General features: G+C 47.3%; 1 protein-coding gene and 1 long non-coding RNA gene across 6 annotated transcripts in view; one reads left to right on the forward strand and one right to left on the reverse strand.

Annotated features, from left to right (window-relative positions):
* Positions 1 to 28: 28 nt before the first annotated feature.
* SRGAP3 (SLIT-ROBO Rho GTPase activating protein 3) overlaps positions 29 to 22,875 on the reverse strand; it is a 317,794-nt gene continuing 294,947 nt past the window's right edge. For 4 of the 5 annotated variants that reach the window (XM_041761597.1, XM_041761595.1, XM_041761596.1 and 1 more), the window contains 4 exons: positions 12,025 to 12,205; positions 10,593 to 10,742; positions 8,153 to 8,480; positions 29 to 5,422 (listed from right to left, as the gene is read on the reverse strand). In XM_041761597.1, coding sequence (XP_041617531.1) covers positions 5,009 to 5,422; positions 8,153 to 8,480; positions 10,593 to 10,742; positions 12,025 to 12,205 — 1,073 coding nt within the window. In that variant the 3' untranslated portion in view covers positions 29 to 5,008. The remainder of the gene's footprint in view (positions 5,423 to 8,152; positions 8,481 to 10,592; positions 10,743 to 12,024; positions 12,206 to 22,875) is intronic. The other variant, XM_041761598.1, reaches the window with a different exon arrangement.
* LOC121494757 lies at positions 1,227 to 22,790 on the forward strand. The gene is made up of 3 exons (XR_005988862.1): positions 1,227 to 1,383; positions 20,029 to 20,249; positions 22,086 to 22,790. It is a non-coding gene; the product is annotated as an uncharacterized LOC121494757 (long non-coding RNA).

The following is a 22,875-nucleotide window of genomic DNA, read 5'->3' on the forward strand; positions in this document are numbered from 1 at the left end:
TCCAAAAAGCCACAGGATCACGTTTGAGAAAAGTTAAGCTGTTTTATTTCACAGGATAGCTCCACGTCAAACCAGCAGGCACCATCAGAATACACAACAGAGGATCCAATCAGACACTCTATAGGACGGGCGTTTGGTTGTAAGGTAGAGAAACGATATCCGGAAGAGGGCGACACTTATCATCACGTGGGGACAGGCAACCAGCAATTTCCTAGGGTTGTTTCGGTTTGTTTTTTCCTGACACAGTTTGGGGAGGAGGGAAACCAAAGGAAACTAAATTGACCAGCCACTCTGAAGCAATCAGAACCAAACCTATTGCCAAACCGTGTAAACAGTCACACTGCCGGGAACTAGAGTCTGAGCAGAAACTCTAGCCAGAATCTCCTTCCGTCTAAGGAAGGCAAAGTGCACTCTGGTTGCTCTGGTTCAAGGAACAGCTTTGTTATTTGCCTGGGACAGTTCGCACAGAGAGGAGGTGTCGGCAAAGGGGCAGCGGTGGCCGTTCGGCCAGTCCCAGAGGGTGGGACAGCGGGACGCTGGCGGGTCGACCTCAGAGCAGCCAGGAGGAGTCCGACACGACGGCCAAGTCCCTTCTCTCGGCTCCCCCGGGCAGCTTCGGGGATGTGGGGAATTCTCTACGTGGCTGCTCCGAAGACAGGAGGCCCCAGAGAACCGGGGAAGTTGACATGAAACGTCAGCATTAGCTCTGCATAGCAGAAAATCGGCTAAGCAACACCTCGCTCCCCCCTTCCTGCCTTGTCCTCCCCGCCCGTCCTCCCGAGCCCAACAGGGCCCCCTGCCCCGCCAGGGTTGTGAGCCGGCCAGTCTTCTTTCTGGGATTCTCAGGAGAATGAGGCATTTGCTCTAGTGTGGAACCATCTGGATGTGTGAAAAGTTAGGAATAGAAAGACTGAGAGGAAGAACCATCACATTAGTCCTGTGATTTTCCATCAGCCGTGTACGTGTGCTGAGCGCCACGTAGCCACCAGGCCACAGGAAGTCCTCTGCGTTCGTGCCTCCTGAATGAGAAAGAAATATACCCAACAAGGCACTCCGAGGGACTCCAACGGGGAAGCAAGGCCCACGGAAAGGCCCTTCCCAGCGTGGGCTCCCCTTTGTGTACCACAAACCAGTTCTGAAGTGTTTATAAGGCAGATCTCTGAACTGCTGGTTCCAGCCAGTAGCCAAACGATGGCTCCATTTCCCTGGATCTCTTCCCACTCGGATTTCTTCGTTGACTAGAAACCTTTCATCCCTTGGGAATCCACTTCTCTCCTGCCCCTTGGCCTGGTGACCTCAGAGAAAAGACTCCCAAGTCTAATTCCCAAGCTTACAATTCCCTCCAGTTGCGCGCTCTGTCCGGGGTTCAAAAGGCGCTTCAAGGTGAGAAATCGTTAGCACTGAAAACAAGGAAAGGCAAGAATTTTTCATAGAATCCCACAGCTCAGAGCAGCTCTTTTAAGAGGAAAGGGGAATAAAGGGAGAGAGGGGAGAGCGGGGTAGGAAGCACGGCTTGTTCTCAATTTTATCGGAGAAAGGTCTTTAGCGGCGGCTGGGCCCCAAGGCCCAGGAAACTAGACCAGGAATGAATTGTCTTTGGTCAGTTTTAAATGAACATCTTGCTGGTTCATTCCTAAAATAGACTAAACATCGGTTACACATAAAGACAAAAGGCTTGACCTCAGGGTAAGTCGAAGGTTAAGAAAAGAAATCATTCTGTGAAGGAAAAAAAAAAAATGCCCGTTATCAACGAACTGATCAGTACAGCTCTCAGTAATGGCGATGAACAAGTAGGTAAACACCACTCCCCCTTGTACAATTGGTTATATTGAGGACTACTAACTAGGTTACTACATTTCCCCCACACTCACTGTACAGTTAGGTTTCTGGTATTTGTTTTTTTACATTGATCTATCTACTAGGTGCAAAGATTTGGTGAGTGGCATTGGCTATAATTTAATTGTAGCCTTTTTAAAAATTACAGTTTCACATTTTAACAGTTACTTTCCAGCATTTAAGCAAATACAGCAATATATAGTGTACTAACACAGGCAGGAGTCAGGAAGAGAATGCCAATGCTCAGTGACCGTGGATGGGACTGGGTGCGCGTGGAGGGTGGCAGAGACATGCAGAGTGCCAGATGAGGAAGGGGGCGGGGGCAGAGGGAGGGTGCAGGGAAGTATTTTTCCATTTGGTTCTGCGTCAAGGGTCAGATCTGGGCCTGGATGAGTGGGGTGTGAGCTTCCCTAAATGTGAACTCATCAGCCGTTTCCCAATGGAAAAATAGGTGCTGAAAGAAAACAGCTAAGGCTCTGCCTTCAGGTAATTTGGTTAAGGGCAGATCCATTTGCAGTAAGGAAAAAAATGCAGTCAATTCATAGGAAAAACCCACATGGTCTGACTGGTGCTGTAGATATCAGGCAACAGATTGGTCAACTCAGATTTTCGCCTTTCCTCTGGTATTCATGGCAGAGGGAGGATGTGACATTTTGCACAGGAGGCTACTGCATTTAAGGTCTGGGAGTATCTCTGGGGTGGAAATGAGGAGCCTGTGTCCTGGCTGGACAGCACAGCGTCCTTGCAGGAAAGCGCCTGACATGGCCCTCGCTGTCAGCCATTAAACCTGGGGCACGTCTCGGGACATCCCAAGGCCTTGCCATCTCTCCTAAACTGTAAAACGGCGATATCATCATCTGCTCAAAGACAGAGGGGCTCCTAGCTGGTTCTGAGGCTCTTTCGTTTCCGGGAGCTAAAACAGAACAGTTGGTTTTAGGCTAAACAAGGAAGGTCAAGTTTGTCACTGACCTCTCTCTGGCATTCTTTTCGTGCCCTTTCTTGACTTTTCCACTGAGCGCCCTCACTGCCAATCCTTCTGACCACACAGAATGGGTCACCGCTCCCACGCGCCCAGGTAGTGGTGACTTAATGGGCCCCTCCCCCTGGGGTGTATTTACCTTTTTATGACCCGGGGGGAGAGGGCACAACTTAATCCTGTGGGGTGAAATGGTCATGACACCATTCCAAGCGTCAGCAGGTGATATATCTGTAGGGCTGTGCTTCAGGGCGCTTATGAAACTGGCAGGAAAACTGCCCCACCCCATTCTCAAATGCCGTTAGGAGGCTTCGAAAGGAAGGTCCTGGATGGGTTTTGATCTAAAAGACTTACCTTACTAATGATAATAAAAATAGCAAACGTGTTGGCACAGTGCTTTCCAGCTTACAGAGCTTGCTCACATTTTACTTTTATTACTTTTATCTGATGGAGCAGAACACTGGGGCTCAATGAGGTGGAGTGACAGGCCTCAAGTCCCACAGCTCTATGGGGTGGGTGGGGGGCTGGGACTCAAACACAGGACTTTTGACTCCAAACCACAGCCACGGAGATAGACTCAGAGGCCTCGGGAGAAAGAGAGAAAGCTTGAGAACGATAAGGAGGAGACCCTTGGCTTGGCCTGAGGGGATGAATAAAAGCGGTCCCCTTAGGATCTGATTTCGCCTGTGTTCCATTAGCCAGAAACAGCCTATCTCTGGAAAATGAAAAGATCAAAAGAGGAAGTAAAATGGAACCAGAGGCCTTTTCCCAGCAGAGAGGCAGAAGTCTAGCCCCTAATTCTTAAAAGTCACTCACCTCAGTTCTATCACCGTATTTTCAATTCCATTAAATGCTCTGGAGGTGGTGGGGGGAGAGCAGGGGAGCAGGGTTTGGGAAGGGAAGGGATGGAGAGAGGGAAGCCATTTCACCTGCATAACCTCAACCAGAGTGTTTCTGGGACGGGAAGCGCTAACGGATGGCCCCTCTCTGGCCCCTGCTGTGAGGCTCCTGTGCTTCATGCAGGAGAGCACCGGCCAAAGTGGGTCACAGACCGATCTTAAGTTAAAATGATATGAAAGCCTCCTTGCCTGTTTAGTTCTGGATCTGACACAGTATAATTAGTAGAAAGAAGAAGAGAAAAAATTAAATATTTTGAAAATGGCATAAGTTAAACCTCTATAGTTACCACAGGTTTATTCCTACAGCGTGTCTAGGTTTTGAAGTGTTCCACACCACTGTTTGTGTTTTTTCCTTTTTCCCAACCCCACAGAACGCTGTGCTACGATGGGGCTTAGCTTCTCACTGTCCCCTGTTTCTACGTACAAACACAAGGATGTTGTGGTCAGGGGCCATCTCGCCAACATCCTCCCGTGCCCTCGGGGGGGGGGTACAGTTGGCCCTCGGCCTCCGGGTGGAAAGGCAGGGTCTCTGGGGTGGACAAGGGAGAGGGGTTCTGTGAAGGGTTCCCCACCTCTAGGAGCAGCCTGCTTGGGGTACCGCCTGCCCCACCCTTCCGTTAGGGGCAGACTGTTGTGGAAGGCCACGACTTCTGGAGACAGTGGGAGACGATTTTTTGTGTGTTTTTCTGCAGGTTAGTGGTGTATTGCTTCGTTCGCAGTCACGGAGGCTTCTAAATTCTCCCAGAAAGGTCCCTGCAAGTCCCACCAAGTAACTCAGCGGGAGGTGTTTGGTGGCATGGGTCTGAGGTAAATCTAAGTTTCATAAAAAGAAAAAGGAGATCCTATATACATTTAGTTGTGTGTCCAGATCTAGTATATGTATATAGATGCATAAATATATATATACACACACCTACAGACACATACATACGCGTATGTGTGTATATATGCACACATATATACACACACATATTCATGTATGTAGACAGAACGTCGAGAGAATCATTTTCCAGTGACCGTGTGCGGGGAAGCCATATAACGTTTTGCCCCAACCTCAGGAGATGCTCTAGTCGGGCCTCCTGCTCCTGCACCTGCACCCCCCCGGGGCCCGCGGACACACGGGGGGTCTGTGGGATTCTCGCAGCTGCATGCCAGCTGCGGCGGGCGCCCAGGCCTCGGCTCTGCAGCTGCGCTCCCGGGCGACCTGGGCCCCGCCGGGCCAGGCCAGGGGCACTGGGGGGCCGCGGAAGTCACGGAGGCCACCCTCGGCCAGGGCGGTGCCGCCGGGGCCCGGGGGTCACATGGTGCCCGACTTGTCCGCTGAGCTGTTGGGGAACATCTTCTCGGTGGGCGTGACGGCCGGGCTGCCCACGCCCGAGCTGCTGCTGCTGCTGGAGCGATGCTGCACCACCGGCCGCACGGGCCGCATGGGGGGCGGGCGCAGCTGGGCCCCGGCCAGGCGGGCGGACAGCGCGGGCTTGAAGGTGGTCATCATCTCGGTGGACGAGCTGCTGCTGCGCCGCATGGCAGCGTCGGGGTCACGGATGACGATGGTGTGCAGGGGGCTGGCGGGCTCGGAGCTGATGGGGCCTGGCGGGTTCTTCAGGGGCTCCAGGGTGTCCAGCACCACATCTGGCGCCTGCTTGACTGTGTTCTGTCTCTCGAGTTCCCGCAACTCGTGCAGAGCCGTGCTCATGGTCTTCTCGATGTCCTGGGGGCGGAAAGAGCTCTGGTCAGCACAGAGGCCGGGCGCCCCAGGGTCCAGCCCTTGCTCGGCTGCTGATGGGCCTGTGGGCTTCCTGGGGAGGTGTTGCCACACACAAGCTCAGGGCTGGGATGGAGATGAACTCTCCAGGGTGTCCTATGTCCCACTATGCATGTGGGCATCACCTGCACACTTGCCTGCCCAGGGGGCCGACTGCAAGGACGGCAGGTTCCACTACTGGTTCTGGCTCTGCAACTTTCTTGCTGTGTGACTTTGGGCAAGTTACCTCACCTCTTTGAGCCTCAGAATCCTCATCTGTGAATCTAGACCATTATAACGCAACCTCAGGGCGTTTGACAAGTGTGTTAAATGATACAGTCCCCACGAAGAGGTTGGCATGGCCCCTGATACACAGTAAGCACTCACAAATAACAATGGCAGTAACAATGGTAATAATAGAGCACCCATCCAAGCCCTTTCCTTTTGTAAGTCATTTAATCCTCACACTTTATGAGGTAGGAACCACCATTATGCTCATTTCACACATGAGAAGATGGAAGCTCAGCCTGGTTAAAGTAACTTGCCCAAGATCACCCAGCTAGTTAGTAACATAGCCCAAGTCTCAACCTAGATAGTGTGTCTCCAGAACCCAAGCCCCTAACCATTATGGTTGCTTTTAAAAAATATTTAAGTAACCTCTACACTCAACGTGGAGCTCGAACTCCTGACCCCTAGACCAAGAGCTGCACACTCTTCCAACTGAGCCAGGAAGGCACCCCACCATTATCATCATTAAAAAAAAAAAATTCCATAAGAACATTCCTTGGAGGTTACATATCAGAATGTCCACAATATTCACCCCAGAATAACCAGACTGTCACTTTCTCCTCCGTATCATAATCAGAAAAGTTTGTTCTTCAAAAACGTCAATTTTAAGGAGCAACAAAACCTCTCATCTGCCTATGTAATTCCTGGAGATTTAGAGCTCATCAATATGAGAGCACTTTGAATGACAGGGAGGGCTGTTAAGTCTCCGTCAGGGCCTCCGGGAGCAGGGCAGGGTCCCCTGTCAGCCTGGGTGGGGCTCATCGGTCCACATTCCCAGGGCTTCTGTCCCTCCTTGAGCCAGAAGGGGGTGCTGCAGCTGGAAGTCAGCATTCCAAAATAGGGAGACTTGGGCTAGGGCAAAGGACCGGGATTTTTTAGTGAAAAGACCCCTTTTGCTGGTTGTGTAGTGTTGGACAAGTCTCGGGCCCTCTGCAACAGGCTCTGCTTCTCTGTTGAAAGCCCCTACATTTACTGTGAAGATGGGGATGAGGTGATGGATGTGATGGAGCTTTATAAACTGCCGGGCAGTGTTCACACTCCCTTTAGCCTGAGTCCTTGGCTCACACCTGCGTTACAGGGATGCCTCCACGCCAGGTGGGGCACAGGGAGCCGCACAGGCTGAGCACAATATCCCACAACAGGGGAGACTGCTTAAAACCGCTGCTGGTAGGCGTGGTGCACAACCCTCCGTGACCGCGATGACATCTGTTTTTCTGCCGTGAGGTGAACCCGGAAAAATTTCAAGTCTGGTCACAGTGATGAAGTTGGAGCCTGGAGAGGTCCTGCCAGCCCGTTTCCGCAGCCCTGTCCTCTTTCACCCTGTCTCCTCCTCCTCAGCCCACGGGCGGCCGCCTGCCCACCCTGAGGCCCCACAGCAGGCTCCCGGCTGGCACAGGCAGGGTCCCAGCCTATCCCTTTTGCTTTGTTAAGAGACTGTGGGTGTCTGGTCTATGGCTAATAGTAGCTTTTATGCTTCTTGACATTTTATCCCTTGCCCTGAACACTAGCTACTTTAAGAAGGGGATTTTTGTGCCTCTATCCAAAGGATTAGCTGTGGGGGACCTTCTATGTGAGGGGAGAGATGGCAATCCTCTCCCCATCTTTGCTATAACCCAGCCCGGCAGTGCTAACGCTGGCTTTGCACATCCCACGCCACTTAAATGAAGTCCTCCCCCGCCCCATGGACTTCGCTGCTCTCCCTGCAGCGCTCCAGTGTGCACTGAAAGGTAAAGCTTTAAAAAATAAATGTAACGATGACGCCTCTACCACCATCCCCACCGCCACTCTATCCTGGCAGAATGTGAGCCAGAGAGACAGAAAGCTCAGAGAAAGACCAGCTGAGTAGTTTAGGCGTGAGCCTTGCATTAGTCTGAGAGGTGATGCAGCAATCTGCAGAGCGGGGCCGCACAACGGCGCTTGGGGAAGACGGACAGCAGGCGGGGGGTGGGCAGGCTCTGGGTCCATTTCAGGTCATCCTTGCACTGTCAGTGCCTAGCTCTGTGACTGGCACACAACAGTGGCTCAATCAATATTCGTCAATAAAGGAATGAACGAATGAACAGATGAATGAATGGATGGATGAAGGAATGAATGAATAACTCAACTGTGCCATCTCGTGGAGACACCTGCCATTACCACATCCCTCTCATCCGGCCTGCCCCCAGGTAGGAATATCCCCCATCCAGTCCTGGAGACTGGAGGTCTTTAACAGAATCCCTAGCCAGCACCCATTCAGCTTCTGCTCCCATGGGGAGGCCAGCAGGGAAGCCAGCTTGCTGTCTACCTTGCGTTCTAGCTTAACCTTGAGCCTGGCGTGAAGGGCCAAGTGGCTCCCTGGTCAAGAGGCTCCCACCCGGCCGCCCCTCCGGGTCCTCAGCTGGCCCAGCCTGCCTTCCCACCCGCCCTTACTTCTGCCAAGGCCTCAGCCTCCAGGGACTTGTGATCTCCCAGGCTGCTGTGCCTGGTGGAGCCGCATGTCGACCTCATCGAGTGCCCTTCCGAGAGAGCCTTCTTGTCAGGGTAGTTGATGCTGCCGGCACTCCCAAATGTCGCCATCCTCCGCTTCTCAGGGCTCTCGATCCTCCCCCGGGTGAGAGGGATTTTGTGGGGGCTGCTGGGGCAGGCGGCGGCCCGGGGTGGCGTGTCTATGCTGGGACCCAGGCCCCGGGGTGGGCTGTGGGTGTCGCCCCCGCTTCGGCGCCTGGGGATGGCCGCTCCATCGGATCGTAACCGCACTCTGTAAAGGAGCCAGGGGGCAGGGGCATGGGGCAGAGGTCAACCCTGGCAGGTCTCAGAATGGGTCAGCTAACCCCCAGGCCACACACTACACACTAGTCTGGGGAGCAGGTATAGTAAAGCCTCATTCAGCCAAACTCAAGTGCACAATGAAAGCTCTGGCTGAGCGTGCAACTCAGTGGCAAGGGGCAGGTGTAATGTGCACACGAAGGAATCGGAAGCATTCTGCTTTCCAAACTGCAGACGGTGATGCTACTAATTACACAATGAATCTTGACTATGTGTCAAGTCAAGGCCAGGAGAATTTCAACCTGGGAACGCTTTGGGGATGGTTAGTTGGGCTCATGATATGTTCTTAAGTGGTTCAGACATTTCCATGATTCTGAAGGGCTTCTTAATTGGTCTGAAGCATTGAGGCTTGACTGTACCAAAAGTCACCAGCTCCCTGCAAGCACAGGAGGGGGTCCCTGGGAATTGAACACAGTCCAGTGTTCTCACCCACCCCCAATCTCCCCAGCAAAGGGCTATTTCTATGAGGCTTTTTTAGATCTTGGAAAATTAGTCATTCTGGAGTAAAAAACTGCTTCAATCAATGTGCCTTTCATGCATTTGGCCACCTTTTACTCTTTAGGGAGGCTCTGGTAGAGTCAAAGAGGGACCAGAGCGTCTCTCAGGAGGGATGGCTTTGTCACAGACTTTCCTGTGTCCTCTTTCAGACCCATTTTATTAATCTGGTAAATGGGCATAATATTCCTTGCGCATCTTCCAGGGAGGTCTGGCGGGTGTGAAAGCACTCTGGAGGTATAAGGCTCCACCCGCAGGCAATTTTGCTACATCCTATGGAGGTCAACAGAGATTTGAAGGCACTGGTGGCTGGAGGGGAGGCTGGCAGTGGCAAGGGGGTAGGAAGGAGGGACAGAGTGTTGGAATGGGCCATGACTGAAGGACCCAGTTCAATGTGGTCAGCAGCACTTCAGACCCCAGAGCCACCAGCCAAGCTAAGCACCGCCTGTGGGTACCCCAACAGGATCAAAGCATAGGATTGGAGAGGAGGAAATATTGAGAAAGAGAAGAACCAGAATAAAGTAGGGGAGGGAGGGAAGAGGGAGAGGAAGAGAGAGGCAGGAGAAGATATGGCCCTCCTAGAATTCAAGGAACCATGGCTTTGTCTTCTACCTACCCCAGACTTCCACTTTGCCCCCCAATTCCATTACCTATCACAGTGCCTGAGCCTTTTGCTGAAGTGAACAGAATACACTGAAAGGAGGCACAGAGACTTCTGCCAAAGTAAATTCATAAACATATGTTCCTGTTTCAACTATATTTCTGGTTCTATCTGCAAGCACCCATATGAGGGAGCTGATCCCATGACCTCTCCACCAAAAAAAAAAAAAAAAGAAGAAGAAGAATATGACATTGTGAGAATCTGATTAAGAAAGCAGTGAGAAACTATCATCCTCTCTATTCTTCACTTTTTCATATTTGTTATTTTTTTAACAACCACATTCTTTGGACTAAACAGGCATGTAGAGAATGACAAGTGTAGTAGCTCTTTGCCTGGCAGAAAAGTCAGGTGACGCAGTGCAGCCCACACATGGAAGAGGGAAGAAATTGGCAAATGTGCTCCCACCAAATAAGTGGGTAGAGTCGAGTGTCAATTTCCTCCACCACATGGAGTGGGTGTGAGTTTTCTGTTTGTGTAGTGCACTTCAGGGGGAGTATGTGAACCTTAAAAATTTAAATATAACAACTCAGGTCTTCAACAGAAAATAGGGAGGAGGTGCAAGAACTGGAGAGAGGTAGGAAAAATACTTGCCAATTTATAACTCTCTCTTCCTCCCCACTTATTATTACTATTTTATGTAAAGGGCATTGATTTGCTAATATATGTCTTGTCTCCTCCTTCTCCAAACCCCAACTCCAAGCTGGACCCTTGTAAGCCTGGCATTCTTGGGCCAGTTCCAGCCAGACCCCCCAGTGTGCCCAATAGCACATCCCAGAGGGAACAAAGGGCCACAACAGCCTCCTTTCTCCCCTCTGCCCTCTTGCCTCTCCCAAATCAGACAGAGACGGGTATGGCTCTAGTAGGAAAAAATGAATCCGCATTTCCTACCGGCCCATCACCCCCCCAAAGCCGTAATCCGAGATGTGCTCCGTGGGTGACTGGAGGTCGTTTTTGGAGGAGGCCTTGTCATCCAGCAGCGGCCCACTGCTGGCCTCGCTGTCGGCCTTCTGGCTCAGGCTGTCCGAGAAGGCATCATCCCTGGGGAGAAGGACAGATGTGAATCGGGAGTGCTTTGCTCCAGAGAACCCCGGATATGTAGGGCTCCTGGAGACCTGTGTGAAGGGGGGCATCCACACACACTTTATGGTTAACTTATGCCCATCCTCTGGATGAGCCACTTCCCACTCTAGGCCTTAGCATCACACACATGCCCATCGGCTTGCTCTCTCCTAACTTACTTTCTCTGGCAGGAGACCACCTGCCCTCTGCCCCAGACCTACTTTCTCTTCTCCCTTCCTCTAGATTTTTCTCTCCCAGGCTGCTGCAGGCTAGGACAACCTAAATGCTGGAGGGAATGCTAGAGTGATGGGCAGAGAAGCCCACAAGCTGAGCATTGAGAGCTGAGTCTCCATGTGGTGCCCTGAGAAGCTATTTAAGGCTAAGCAAGGGAGGAAGAAGAGTGCCTCCATCCCTCAGCTCTTGACCTAGGGCTTTGGATAACTGTGAGGTGGCTCCAGCTTGGTGGGGTACCCTGTTGGCCTCCTCCCAGCACACTGGGGACAGCAGAGGGCTGCCAAGGGTCCTCCACTGGCATTTCTCTTGTCTGCCTGGCTTTGGACTTTGCTGTGGTTTCACACCATTCCCTCTGTCATCAAGGCTTATGCCTCTGCCCCTTTCCTTGAGGTCCAGCATAGTGGCTGCTTCCTCCATAAGTCAGTTCTACCAGAGACTGACTCAGAGGGAGTGTCTGCTGTACGAACCTTCAATGGCTTTTAAAGAAGAGAAGATGTAAACTTTCTGGGCCTCCCAGTATGGCTAGATACTGGGGATGTGGGCCTTTCTTTAAAAAAATAAAATAAAATAGTAACAGTACCCTGGAAATAAGAGGATGGCTATTTCTGTGCATCCTCTGAGAGAGCCACTTGGGAGATAAAGAATGGTGGGCAGTAAAGGGGGCAGTACTGGCCACTGATTATAGGGAAGGCCTAAGAAGGTAGAGGAATATGGCAAGATCTACTGGATGCTGAGAATCAGGGCAGGTGATGAATGCCCTAGAGGCTGTCAGGTGGGTCAGGATGGTCAACCGAAGGCACCAAACACTGTCTCTGTATACTCTAAAGGATGAGCAATTTGCTTATTTGTTTAGTGGATCACCATTTAAGGGGAAGTGAGATATAACCATTCTTTAAAAAGACCAAGTGCGTCATTCCAGTGAGAGCAAATGGTTGGCATACAGCCCAGCACTCCCATTCCTGTGCCCATTCAAGACATCACTAATCAACCACGACATTCTTCAAAGAAGGTCTTGATTCCCACTCACATGTCCTGTACAACTATGTACTGATGAGGGATGAGTCCGTCCACGCCGTTGTGACGGCCCTCCCACCAGTCCTCTGAGGCGCGATGGTACAGTAGCAGCGAGGCTCCTTTCTTGAAGGACAGCTCACGCGGGGACCGCCCCACATAGTCAAACTTGGCGATGGCTTCGATCTGTTCCACTTCTAGAAGGAAAGCATGGGAAAGAGCATCTGTGGAGTGAGCAGGAAGGCAGCCAGGAGGCTCGCTCAGATGGCCTTGGCTTCTGTGGGGCAGCACGACAGCAAGCTGGTGGGAAGAGCATGGGCTGGGGCTCAGGACACCAAGTTCTAGCTCAGACCCACTCCCCATGCTGTGGCTTTGGGCAGGACGTCTAACTACTGACACACCATATCCTTATTTTCCACTCCCCCTCTGGTTTTCCGCTTTCTGATAATTAAAATATTATCTTAAGAAATTCCTCTATCTTCTACCTCAAGACAAGTGCCATTTCCATTTGTTCACAAACCCTTTCCTTTTTTGTCCACTTACGAAACTTTTAGAGGTTCTTATCTTTTGGGTGGATGTGGACTCCCATCCATGCAAAGATGCTGTACACAATTTTTAAGAGTTCCCAGGACTCTTCAAAGCTCATTGTTATGGACTGAATTGTGTTCCCCTCCCCCCAAATCCATATGCTAATGCCCTGACCTCCAGTTTGATAGTATTTGGAGACCGGTATTTAGGAAGTAATTGAGGTTAAATTGAGTAATTAAGGTAGGATCCTAATCTGACTGGACTGGTATCTCTCCATGAAGAGAAGAGATGCCAGCTGTCTGTCTGTCTCTCTCTCTGAATGTACACAGAGGAAAGGTCGTGTGAGGACATAGAGAGAAGACAGCTTTCTATGAGCTGGGAGGAGATGCTTCACCAGAAACCAGCCTTGACAGCACCTTTGTCTTGGGCTTCTTGCCTCCAGAGCTGTGAGGAAATAAATTTCTGTTGTTTTAGCCACCCAGTTCTGTTCTGGTAGCCTGAGCTGAATAACACATTCATGCATGGACTTAATTTGGGGGGAGAAAGAATTCCTTCCGGGACCACAGCTCAAGCTCATCTCTTTGCACACACATATTGACCAATCAAACCTTTCTTCTTCACTGGTTAGTGGCAAGTCTTGACTGGATTAAGCAGTGAGGATCGGCTCTTGCCCCTGAGGTACTCCTACCACCCAGCTCCATCACCTCTTTCTGTGTGACCTGAGGCAGGTTACATAACCTCTGTAAACCTCAGCTGATATGGGAGGATTAAAAGATAATGCGTGTAAGAAGACCTACAGATGGCCAACAGATACATGAAAAGGTGCTCAACATCTCTAATCCTCAGGGAGATACAAATCAAAACCACAATGAGGTATCACCTTACACCTGTCAGAACAGCTCCTGTCAAAACCACTCCCCCCAAACCAAAAAACAAAAAAACCCAACAAGAAATAACAAGATATAATGAGTATAGATATAGAGAAGAGGGAACCCTGGTACCCTGTTGGTGGGAATGTAAATTGGTACAGCCACTGTGGAACGCAGTATGGAGGTTGCTCAAAACATTAAAAATAGAAATACCATATGATCCAGCAATTCCACTTCTGGGTATTTATCCACGGAAACAAAAACACCAACTTGAAAAAACAGATGGATACATGGATGAAGAAAATGCAGTATATAGATACACTGGAATATTATTCAGCCATAAAAGAGAAGGAAAATCTTCTCTTTGAAACAACATGGATGAACCCTGAGGGCATTATGCTAAGTGAGATAAATCAGAGAAAGACAAATACCATATGATCTTATTTATAGGTAGAATCTAAAAGCAAAAACAAACCAAACTCTCAGAAACAGAGAACAGATTGTTGGTTCTGCCTCTGGTGGTACCAGAGGCAGTGGTAAGCAGTGGGCAAATTGGGTAAACCTTTATAACTTTTGTAACTTCCAGTTATAAAATAAAGTCCTGGGGATGTAATTTAGAGCATGATGACTATAGCTAATAATACTGCGTTGCACTGAAAGTTTGCTAAGAGAGTAGATCTTAAAAGTTTTCATCAAAAGAAAAGAAAAATTTGTAACTATGTATGGTGACTACATACAGTCTTCCATGTATGGATGGATGTTACCTAGACACACTGTGGTGATCATTTTGCAATACACGTATCGAATCGTTAAGTTGTCTACCTGAAACTAATATAATGCTATACGTCATTTATATCCTTTTTAAAAATATTTTATCAGGATCCCTGGGTGGTGCAGCGGTTTGGCGCCTGCTTTTGGCCCAGGGCGCGATCCTGGAGACCTGGGATGGAATCCCACATCGGGCTCCCGGTGCATGGAGCCTGCTTCTCCCTCTGCCTGTGTCTCTGCCTCTCTCTCTCTCTCTCTCTGTGACTATCATAAATAAATAAAAATTTTAAAAAATTTAAAAAAATAAAAATAAAAATATTTTATCTATTCATGAGAGACATAGAGAGAGAGGCAGAGACATAAGCAGAGGGAGAAGCAAGCTCCCTGTAGGGATCCTGATGTGGGACTTGATCCCAGGACCCAGGGATCACACCCTGAGCCGAAGGCAGACAGACGCTCAACCACTGAGCTACCCAGGTGTGCCTGTCAATTATATCTTAATTTAAAAAGTAAGAAATGGGATCCCTGGATGGTGCAGCGGTTTGGCGCCTGCCTTTGGCCCAGGGCGCGATCCTGGAGACCCGGGATCGAATCCCACGTCAGGCTCCCGGTGCATGGAGCCTGCTTCTCCCTCTGCCTGTGTCTCTGCCTCTCTCTCTCTCTCTCTCTATCATGAATAAATAAATAAAATCTTTAAAAAAAAAAAAGTAAGAAATATACTAGATTTTAATAGATTTTTAAAGGCCATGATGTATGAAAGTTCTCAGCATTGTACAGACACCTGAGGTGTTCAGTTGGTAGTAGCTCTTATGATGATGATTATAATTACTAGTGGCTTTACCCTATGGGGTAGGTCCAGACAAGAAATCTAAGCTACAGAGAGTTTATGTGGTTTTCCCAAAGCCCTATAGCTAATGAAGTTTGGGAAAAGACTTTTTGGGGAACAGGGGAGCAATGCCTAGGATTTACTTAATCTGTGTTATAGCTGTACCCTAAGAGATGCTCACACTCGGTAGAAAACTGGCTGTATGTGAATATTAATGTATTTATACTTTAAAGCAAGCACAAAGATGTATAATGCTATAAAAATCATATATATTTATGTATATATTTACATAGATAAAGTAACAAATATGTTGAATTCTAATAGAACAAAAGTGTAACGAAATTGACCCCTGTCCTCTCTAGCCTGCAGATACCTTCCTTATGCTGACTCTCTATTGCTCCATTCCTCCTTATGGATCATCTCGTATCTGTCTATCCAGCCACCTACTTGCACCTAAAGGAGTTAAGGCCAGAAAACCTGGCTTTGCTACTTTTTAGCTGTGTGACCTTGAAGAACTTATTTCTCCTTCCTAAGCCTCAGTGTCCTCTTCTGTAAAATGGGAAGGCTACTAATAGGATCCAGCTTATAAGGATGTTGAGAGGATTAAATCAGTTACTGTATATGAAGTGCTTGCAACAGTGCCTGGCATGTAGTTAGCGCTATATGAAAGTTGTTATCAGACCTGATACACTTCTAAGGACTTTCTAAGCATGGAAACACAAAGAGCAGAAGGAGGAACCCCCTTTGTTCATCTCCTCCATTAATCCCCACCACACCCCTGTGTACATTAGGGTTCCCCCCTCCTGTAAGCAGTATCTCAAGAAGACCGTCCCGGTGCTCCTGTGAGATGCAGCAGCTTGCAGATGCATCTAGTCCTCAGTGCCTGGGACAGCCTTCTACAGGGTGTGGGCCTCAGGCAGCGAGGCCAGCCTTCCCCAGCTGGCTCCCTGACAAATGTGTTTAAATGTTATTCTGACACGGTTGATGCAAGATGACAGCACAGCTACATGGGCCACATTAACTCAGATCATGATTCAGAGTTACCTTCTCAGGAAAATGGGGAGATCTCTGTCATCTCTGCTGCCTCTTTGGATCCTACACCAGCTATTGGCTATAGCATTGCTTGAACACCTGTCTGCTGGCCTAGCTACAGAGACAAAAAGGTTGGAGGGTTTGCAAGACAGGAGCTGAACCCAGAGGACTGTGTGCTCTCAGGGTTTCACCCCAGGGTGTCCTTTGAGCCTGGTTCCCCTCACTGATGGAGAAGCTGACCTGAGCAGAGGTTTGCTCCTGCCAGGAGGAGCTGTCTGGGTGTCTAGTTCCTGCCTTCCACATCTCTAGAGCCTCCAGCAGTCACTGTGGATGGCCTGGAATTAGGAGTGGGGGGAACAAGGAGGAACGGGAAATGTAAGAGAGAGAAAAGAAGAAAAGAGGAGGAGGGAGCAGAACTGAGCTACAGGCCGAGAGAGGGCATGTGTGTTTGCAGATGCAGTTATGTAAGCATGTGTGGTAGAAAGAGTAATCATAGCCACTATTTATTAGGAAGTCTCTTATTTGGGTTTATCATACCTGAAGTAGAAAACGTGATTCTCCTCCTTATTACTCTCCCACACACCCCTCCCCAAACTTACTTAATTCTCTCATCTTCCCCCATCTTGGGAAATAAAACCATCTGCCCGCTTGCTCAGGCCAAAGTGTAGCTCTTGAGCACCACATGTCTAAGCTATCAGCAAATTCTCTGAAGCATCCCCTGAATTGGACCTGTCTCGGCACCTCCAGTGCCACTGCCCTGGTCCAGACTGCCACTGTCCTTCTACCAGGCATCCCTGCTTTCATTTGTGCTTGGCAGAGCCATGTCTCCCCATGGCAGTCAGAGGAATCTTTTAAAATCATAATCGGATCATCAAACTCTTTTGTTGAAATCCCTCTGAAGGCCTCCTGCTATGCTTGCAGCCAATCCCAGATGTCTTCTCACGGCTGCTGAGGCCCCTTCATGCTCTGGGCCTGGAGGCCTCTGCAGCTTCGCTCCCTACCTTTCTCCCTCACTCATCACCTCCCTCATGGCCTCACGAGCCTTCGTCATCATCATCTTCTTCTTTTTTAAAAGATTTTATTTATTTATTCATGAGAGACACAGAGGGAAGCAGAGACATTGGCAGAGAGAGAAGCAGGCTCCCACGGGGAGCCCGATGCAGGACTTGATCCTAGGACCCCAGGATCATGACCTGAGCCAAAGGCAGATGCTCAACCACTGAGCCACCCAGGCACCCCTCACAAGCCTTCTTAATGTTACTCCTCCAACACTGGATTCTGACATTTTTCAAACACCAAGTAAAGTTGAAAGTAAACGTGTATAGACCTGCCACCTAAATTCTACAGTTAACATTTTAGTGTATTAGCTTTATCACATATGTATCCATCTTCTATCTTATTTTTTAGTGAATTTTAAAGTAAGTTGCAGACATCGGTACACTTTACCTCTAAACACTATAACATAAATATTCATAGAGCCTTCTTGATGCTTTTAAAAATTCCAAACCTTTTCTTGCTGTAGGACCTTTGCTCTTATTATCACCTCTCCCTGGGATACTGTTCTCCCAGATATTTGCATTCATTCACATTCAATAAATATTTATTGACCCTTGTGTGCCATTTCCTCATTTTATTCCAGGTCTGCACTCAAATGTCTTTGCTTTAGCAAGGTGAAAGGAGTTGGCTACCCTCAACTATAAGAATACTGTCAAAAAAAAAAAAAAAAGAATACTGTCAAATCACTCTACATTTTCTCTTGCTTTATTCGTCTTCACAGCACTTAGCGCAACCTGAACTTGTGTGTGTGTGCACATGTAGTTTGAAAATTTATTTATTGTTGATCTTTCTTACTAAAATGTGAGGCCCATTAGGACAGGGGTTTTTGTTTTATAACATGCTATTTTCCCACTTCTAGAACAGTTTCTGGGATGAGATGGCTCTCCATATCACTTGCATGAACAAATTAAGCTTTTATTATGCATTAAATGTTCTACTTACATTATCACATTTAATCGTCACAATAATATGTGCAGTGTTATCCTCATTTTACAGAGGAGGAAACTGAGGCTGAGTTGAAATGATGTGTCATGCATGGATCAGAAGACTTAATAACACTATTAAGATGGCAAGACTTTCAAACTGATCTAAATGTTCACTGCAATCCCTATTGGAATGCCAGCTGACTTCGCTGTGGAAATTGACAAGCTGACTCTAAAATTTATATGGAATTGCAAAGAACCCATAGTACGCCCCCCCTCCCCCAAAAAAAACCTTGAAAAAAGAAGAACAAAATTAGAGGACTCACACTTCCTGATTTCAAAACTTACTACAAAGCAACAGTAATCAAGATAGTGTGGTGCTGGCACAAGGACAGACATATACAGTTCAGGTGAATAGAACTGAAAGTCCAGAGATAACCCCCTACAGCTATGGTCAACTGATTTTTTATGAGGGAGCCAAGATCATTCAATGAGGGAAAGAATTATCTTGCAAATAATGGTGATGGGACAACTGCATAGTTACACACAAAGAAAGAACAGAATTGAACCCTTACACCATAAACAAAAACTAACTCAAAAGGAATTACCTAAACATAGACCTAAAACTTAAAACTCTGGGAAAAAAACATGGGGTAAATATTCATGATTTTGGATTTGCTGAATCTTTCTCAAATGTAACACCAAAAACATGAGCAACAAAAAGAAAAAATGGATGAATTGGTTATCATCAAAGTTAGAAAACTTCTGTGCTTCAAAGGACATCATCAAGAAAGTGAAAAAGCCCACAGAACATGTTTGCAAATCATATATCTGATAAGGAACTTATATCTAGAATATATAAAGAGTGCTTACAACTCAATAATAAAAAAACCCCCATAATTGCCAGATTTTAAAATGGGCAAAGGATCTGAAGAGACATTTTTCCAAGGAAGATATGCAAATGATAAATAAGCATATGAAAAGATGCTCAGCATCATTAGTCATAAGAGAAATTCAAATTAAAGCCTCAGTGAGATACCACTTCACACACATTAGGATGGATAGAATCGAAAGGTCAAATGGTAACAAGTGTTGACAAAAATCACATACTGTTGGTGGTAATATGAAATGGAAAAGTCATTTTGGAAACCACTCTGGCACATTCCTTAAATGATTAAACACAGAGCTACTGTATGACCCAGCAGTACTACTCCTAGGTATATAAGAAAAAAATTAAAAAAATAAAACAAAAATATATATCTGTACAAAAGTTGTACAAAAATGTTTATAACAGCATTATTCATCACAGCCAAAAAAGTGGAAACAACCCAAATGTCCATCAACTGACAAAAATGTGACAATGGATATTATTCAGCCATAAAAAGGCATAAATTCCAGATACCTGCAACAATAGGATGATCATGGAAAACATCATGCTGAGTGAAGGAAGCCAGATACAAAGGTCATATATTGCATGATTCCATTGAAATGTCCAAAACAGATAAATCCACAGAGACAGAAAGTAGATTAGTGGTTGCTTCGGGCTGGGAAGAAATGTGGAGGGGACAGGAAGATAAGGAATGACAGCTAAGGGCATGGAGTTTCTTTGTGTGGTGATAAAAACTAACTGTGGTCATGGATGCACATATCTATGAATACATTAAAGCCACTGAGGGGTGCCTGGCTGTTCAGGCAGGAAGCCTACAACTCTTGATCTCAAGGCCATGGGTTCCAGCCTCATGTTGGGTGTAGAGATTATTTAAAAATAAATAAATAAATAAAATCTTAAAGCCATCGGATTGTATATTCTAAAGGGATAAACTGCATAGTACATGAATTATATCCCAATAGACTGGTTAAAATAAAAGAGGAAGGGAGAGGCCTTCTTAGGCTCTGGGTCTAAGCCACGTGGCCTGGGCCAGTTTTCTACCTCTGCACTAGGGGTTAGGAGCAGTAGCCAAGTAAGCAGTGAAGGGGCCCTGCTGTTCTCACTTTTCCTTGTTCTTTATCTCTTACAGGAATGGTGGCCGTGATTTAGGGAGAAGTGAGTGTTTGAGTGTGAACTGGTGGTTTATGCCAAGGGAATCTCGGCTACTACTTACAACATGGATAAATCTCTAAACATTGTGCTGAATGAAAGAAGCCACAACCAACAGACACTATTCTGTACAATTCCATTTATATGAAGTTCTAGAACAGGCAATCTAGAATTCATCTGTGATGAAAAAAAATAAATCAGGTCAGTGGTTGCTTCTTGGGCTTTTGGAGTACAGAGGAACTGACTGGATAAGTACAGGAAGGCACTTTCTAGGGTGGTGGACATGTTCTATAGGTTGGTCAGAGTTTGAGTTTACACAAGTTTTTTTGTTTATAAAAACTCAGGGAATGATAGACTTAAGACTTATACCTTTCAGTGTATGCAATTTTACTCCAACCAAAGAACCATAAACAATATTGACTCCTGTTGCATGTAATGTTGCATGTTGCTGTGTTTAGAGGGAGACCACACTGATGACAGCAATGTACTTTGAAATGTATTAAGATAGATTGATAGATGGATAGATACACAATATCACAAATATAACAAAAGGTTAACAATTGTAGAAACTAGGTAGGTTTCTACAATTTGGTAGGTTTATGCGTGTGCACTATACAATTTCCATCCACTTTTCTGCGTGCTTGACATTTTTTTTTTAATTTTTATTTATTTATGATAGTCACAGAGAGAGAGAGAGAGGCAGAGACACAGGCAGAGGGAGAAGCAGGCTCCATGCACCGGGAGCCTGATGTGGGATTCGATCCCGGGTCTCCAGGATCGCGCCCTGGGCCAAAGGCAAGCGCCAAACCACTGCGCCACCCAGGGATCCCGACATTTTTTTTTATTAAAGGAAATATCATGAACTGCAAGTAAATAGAAATCTTATCCTGATTTCTAGTAGATACCTAGAACAATATGATGAAAACTATATACCTCTTCTCAAAGGCATCCATTCCAATGGAAACAAGATGTTGCTCACATCTTGTGAGCATGGACCTCCTAAAGCCTATTTGTGGACCACTGATATGGCCAAAGAGTTAATGACTTCATGGCTGTCCAGATGTAGATGAGGGGAAAGGAGTGAAAGGCAACTGGGAGAATTTTGGGAAAATACAGGGGGAGAATGGTGGTGTAATTATAATTGGAAACTGACACATTGTAACTATATGATCATGTTTCTGTTACTGATTTTAGTAGTTTCTTTATCAGGCAGCTTCGTTCCTCATTTAGCATCCAATTAATAAAGTTGCTATTGACAAGCTGCCTCAATGTTTTCACTTGGCTTAGTTCTGACAATCAAGGGTTCTTAGCCTAACTATAGCTTCTTTATAAATCTTGGAGACCAAAAAGCAAGGACAAATGGATTTTCCAGATGTCTACCCAGGATGTGCTAACAGACTCAAGACAGGGCAGCAGGCATCAGTTAGGTACAGAATATGTTGAGAACGGAAAGGCCAAAAAATAAGTTTTTCCTTCAGTTTGGTTGGTCGCTCATTGGGTGAACCATCTATCACAAAGACATGGGGTCGTGGTTTTCTGGGTGACTTGACCTTCAAAGTCTGCTGGGCTCCATTCATAAGGCTGTTTTCAAGAGAAACAGAAACACTGATGATCCCCCAAATGAAATGTCTTAGAGGAAAGTAGATAGAGGTTTAGGCTGCCAGTGAGCAGTGAGATCTATAAAAGTCCCTGGACTCAGTTTCTTGATCAGAATTAGGAGGGATTTATACTGGACAGAGTATATTGCTTCCTACCCATCTGGTTGTCCAGACACTGTGCTCAGCTCCTTCATGTAGGTTACCTCATTCTACCCTAGGCCACAATTCTCTTGGTGTTGTCATTTCCATTTTACAGATAAGGAAACTGAGGTATGAAGTTGTATTTAGGAAATGTAATTAATTTTCCTCCCAAGAATGCTCCTGATTCAGCAGCCACCACCAATACACAGGAAGCAAGGAGAACCGTGAAGGAGCATGAAACTGGCTCTCCTGAAGCTGGCTATTGCCCTTCTGATCTTTCTGTCTTTGTCATTTTCAGAAACCAGCAACCTGACAAAGAACAATCGAGAAGAAGGGACCGTCCTGGAAGCAGACAAGAAGCTCTGACTTAGCCTGTTCCAGGGATATTGTATGCCTCTACTCTGAGAGGAAGGAGGCAGCATTTTGTGAGGGCTTCTTGTTTCAGGGTGAAGCCTGCCGGGGGTGCCCTATGGCTGCTTCCTCATGCACCCAGCAAGATCTGTTCTGTCTGTCCCTCTTCCTGAGTCCTGGTGCCCACAGCAGCCTTCCACGTCCCAGGCTATGTGTGGGATGATGGGCAGCGACCTCAGCCCCCAGGAAGGTGGGCTGCGAGGGTCCTCAGTGGGCGCCTGACCCAGCCTCCTGCAAACACATTTGCCTCCCCCAGTAGTAGTACTAACAGATCTTAATGCTGAAAAATCAGTCTGTCTTATTGGACAGGAGTTGTTGTCCCCCCAATAGGAGAAGAGAGACTGAGAACAAGATCTAGAGCAAGAGGGAGCTCCACACACATACACACACAGAGAGAAATCAAGCAAGCAACAGATAGAACAAGAAGGGAAAAGGAGAAAAGCCGGACATGGTAGGGCAAGGGACAGAAGAGAAGGCAAGAGAAAACCAAATCGATGGGGATCCCTGGGTGGCTCAGTGGTTTAGCGCCTGCCTTCTGCCCAGGGCATGATCCTGGAGACTCGGGATCAAGTCCCACGTCAGACTCCCTGCATGGAGCCTGCTTCTCCCTCTGCCTGTGTCTCTGCCTCTCTCTCTCTCTCTCTCTCTCTCTCTCTGTCTCTCATGAATAAATAAAT

Source organism: Vulpes lagopus, chromosome 7 (genome assembly GCF_018345385.1).
Source record: "Vulpes lagopus strain Blue_001 chromosome 7, ASM1834538v1, whole genome shotgun sequence".
Lineage (NCBI taxonomy): Eukaryota > Metazoa > Chordata > Mammalia > Carnivora > Canidae > Vulpes > Vulpes lagopus.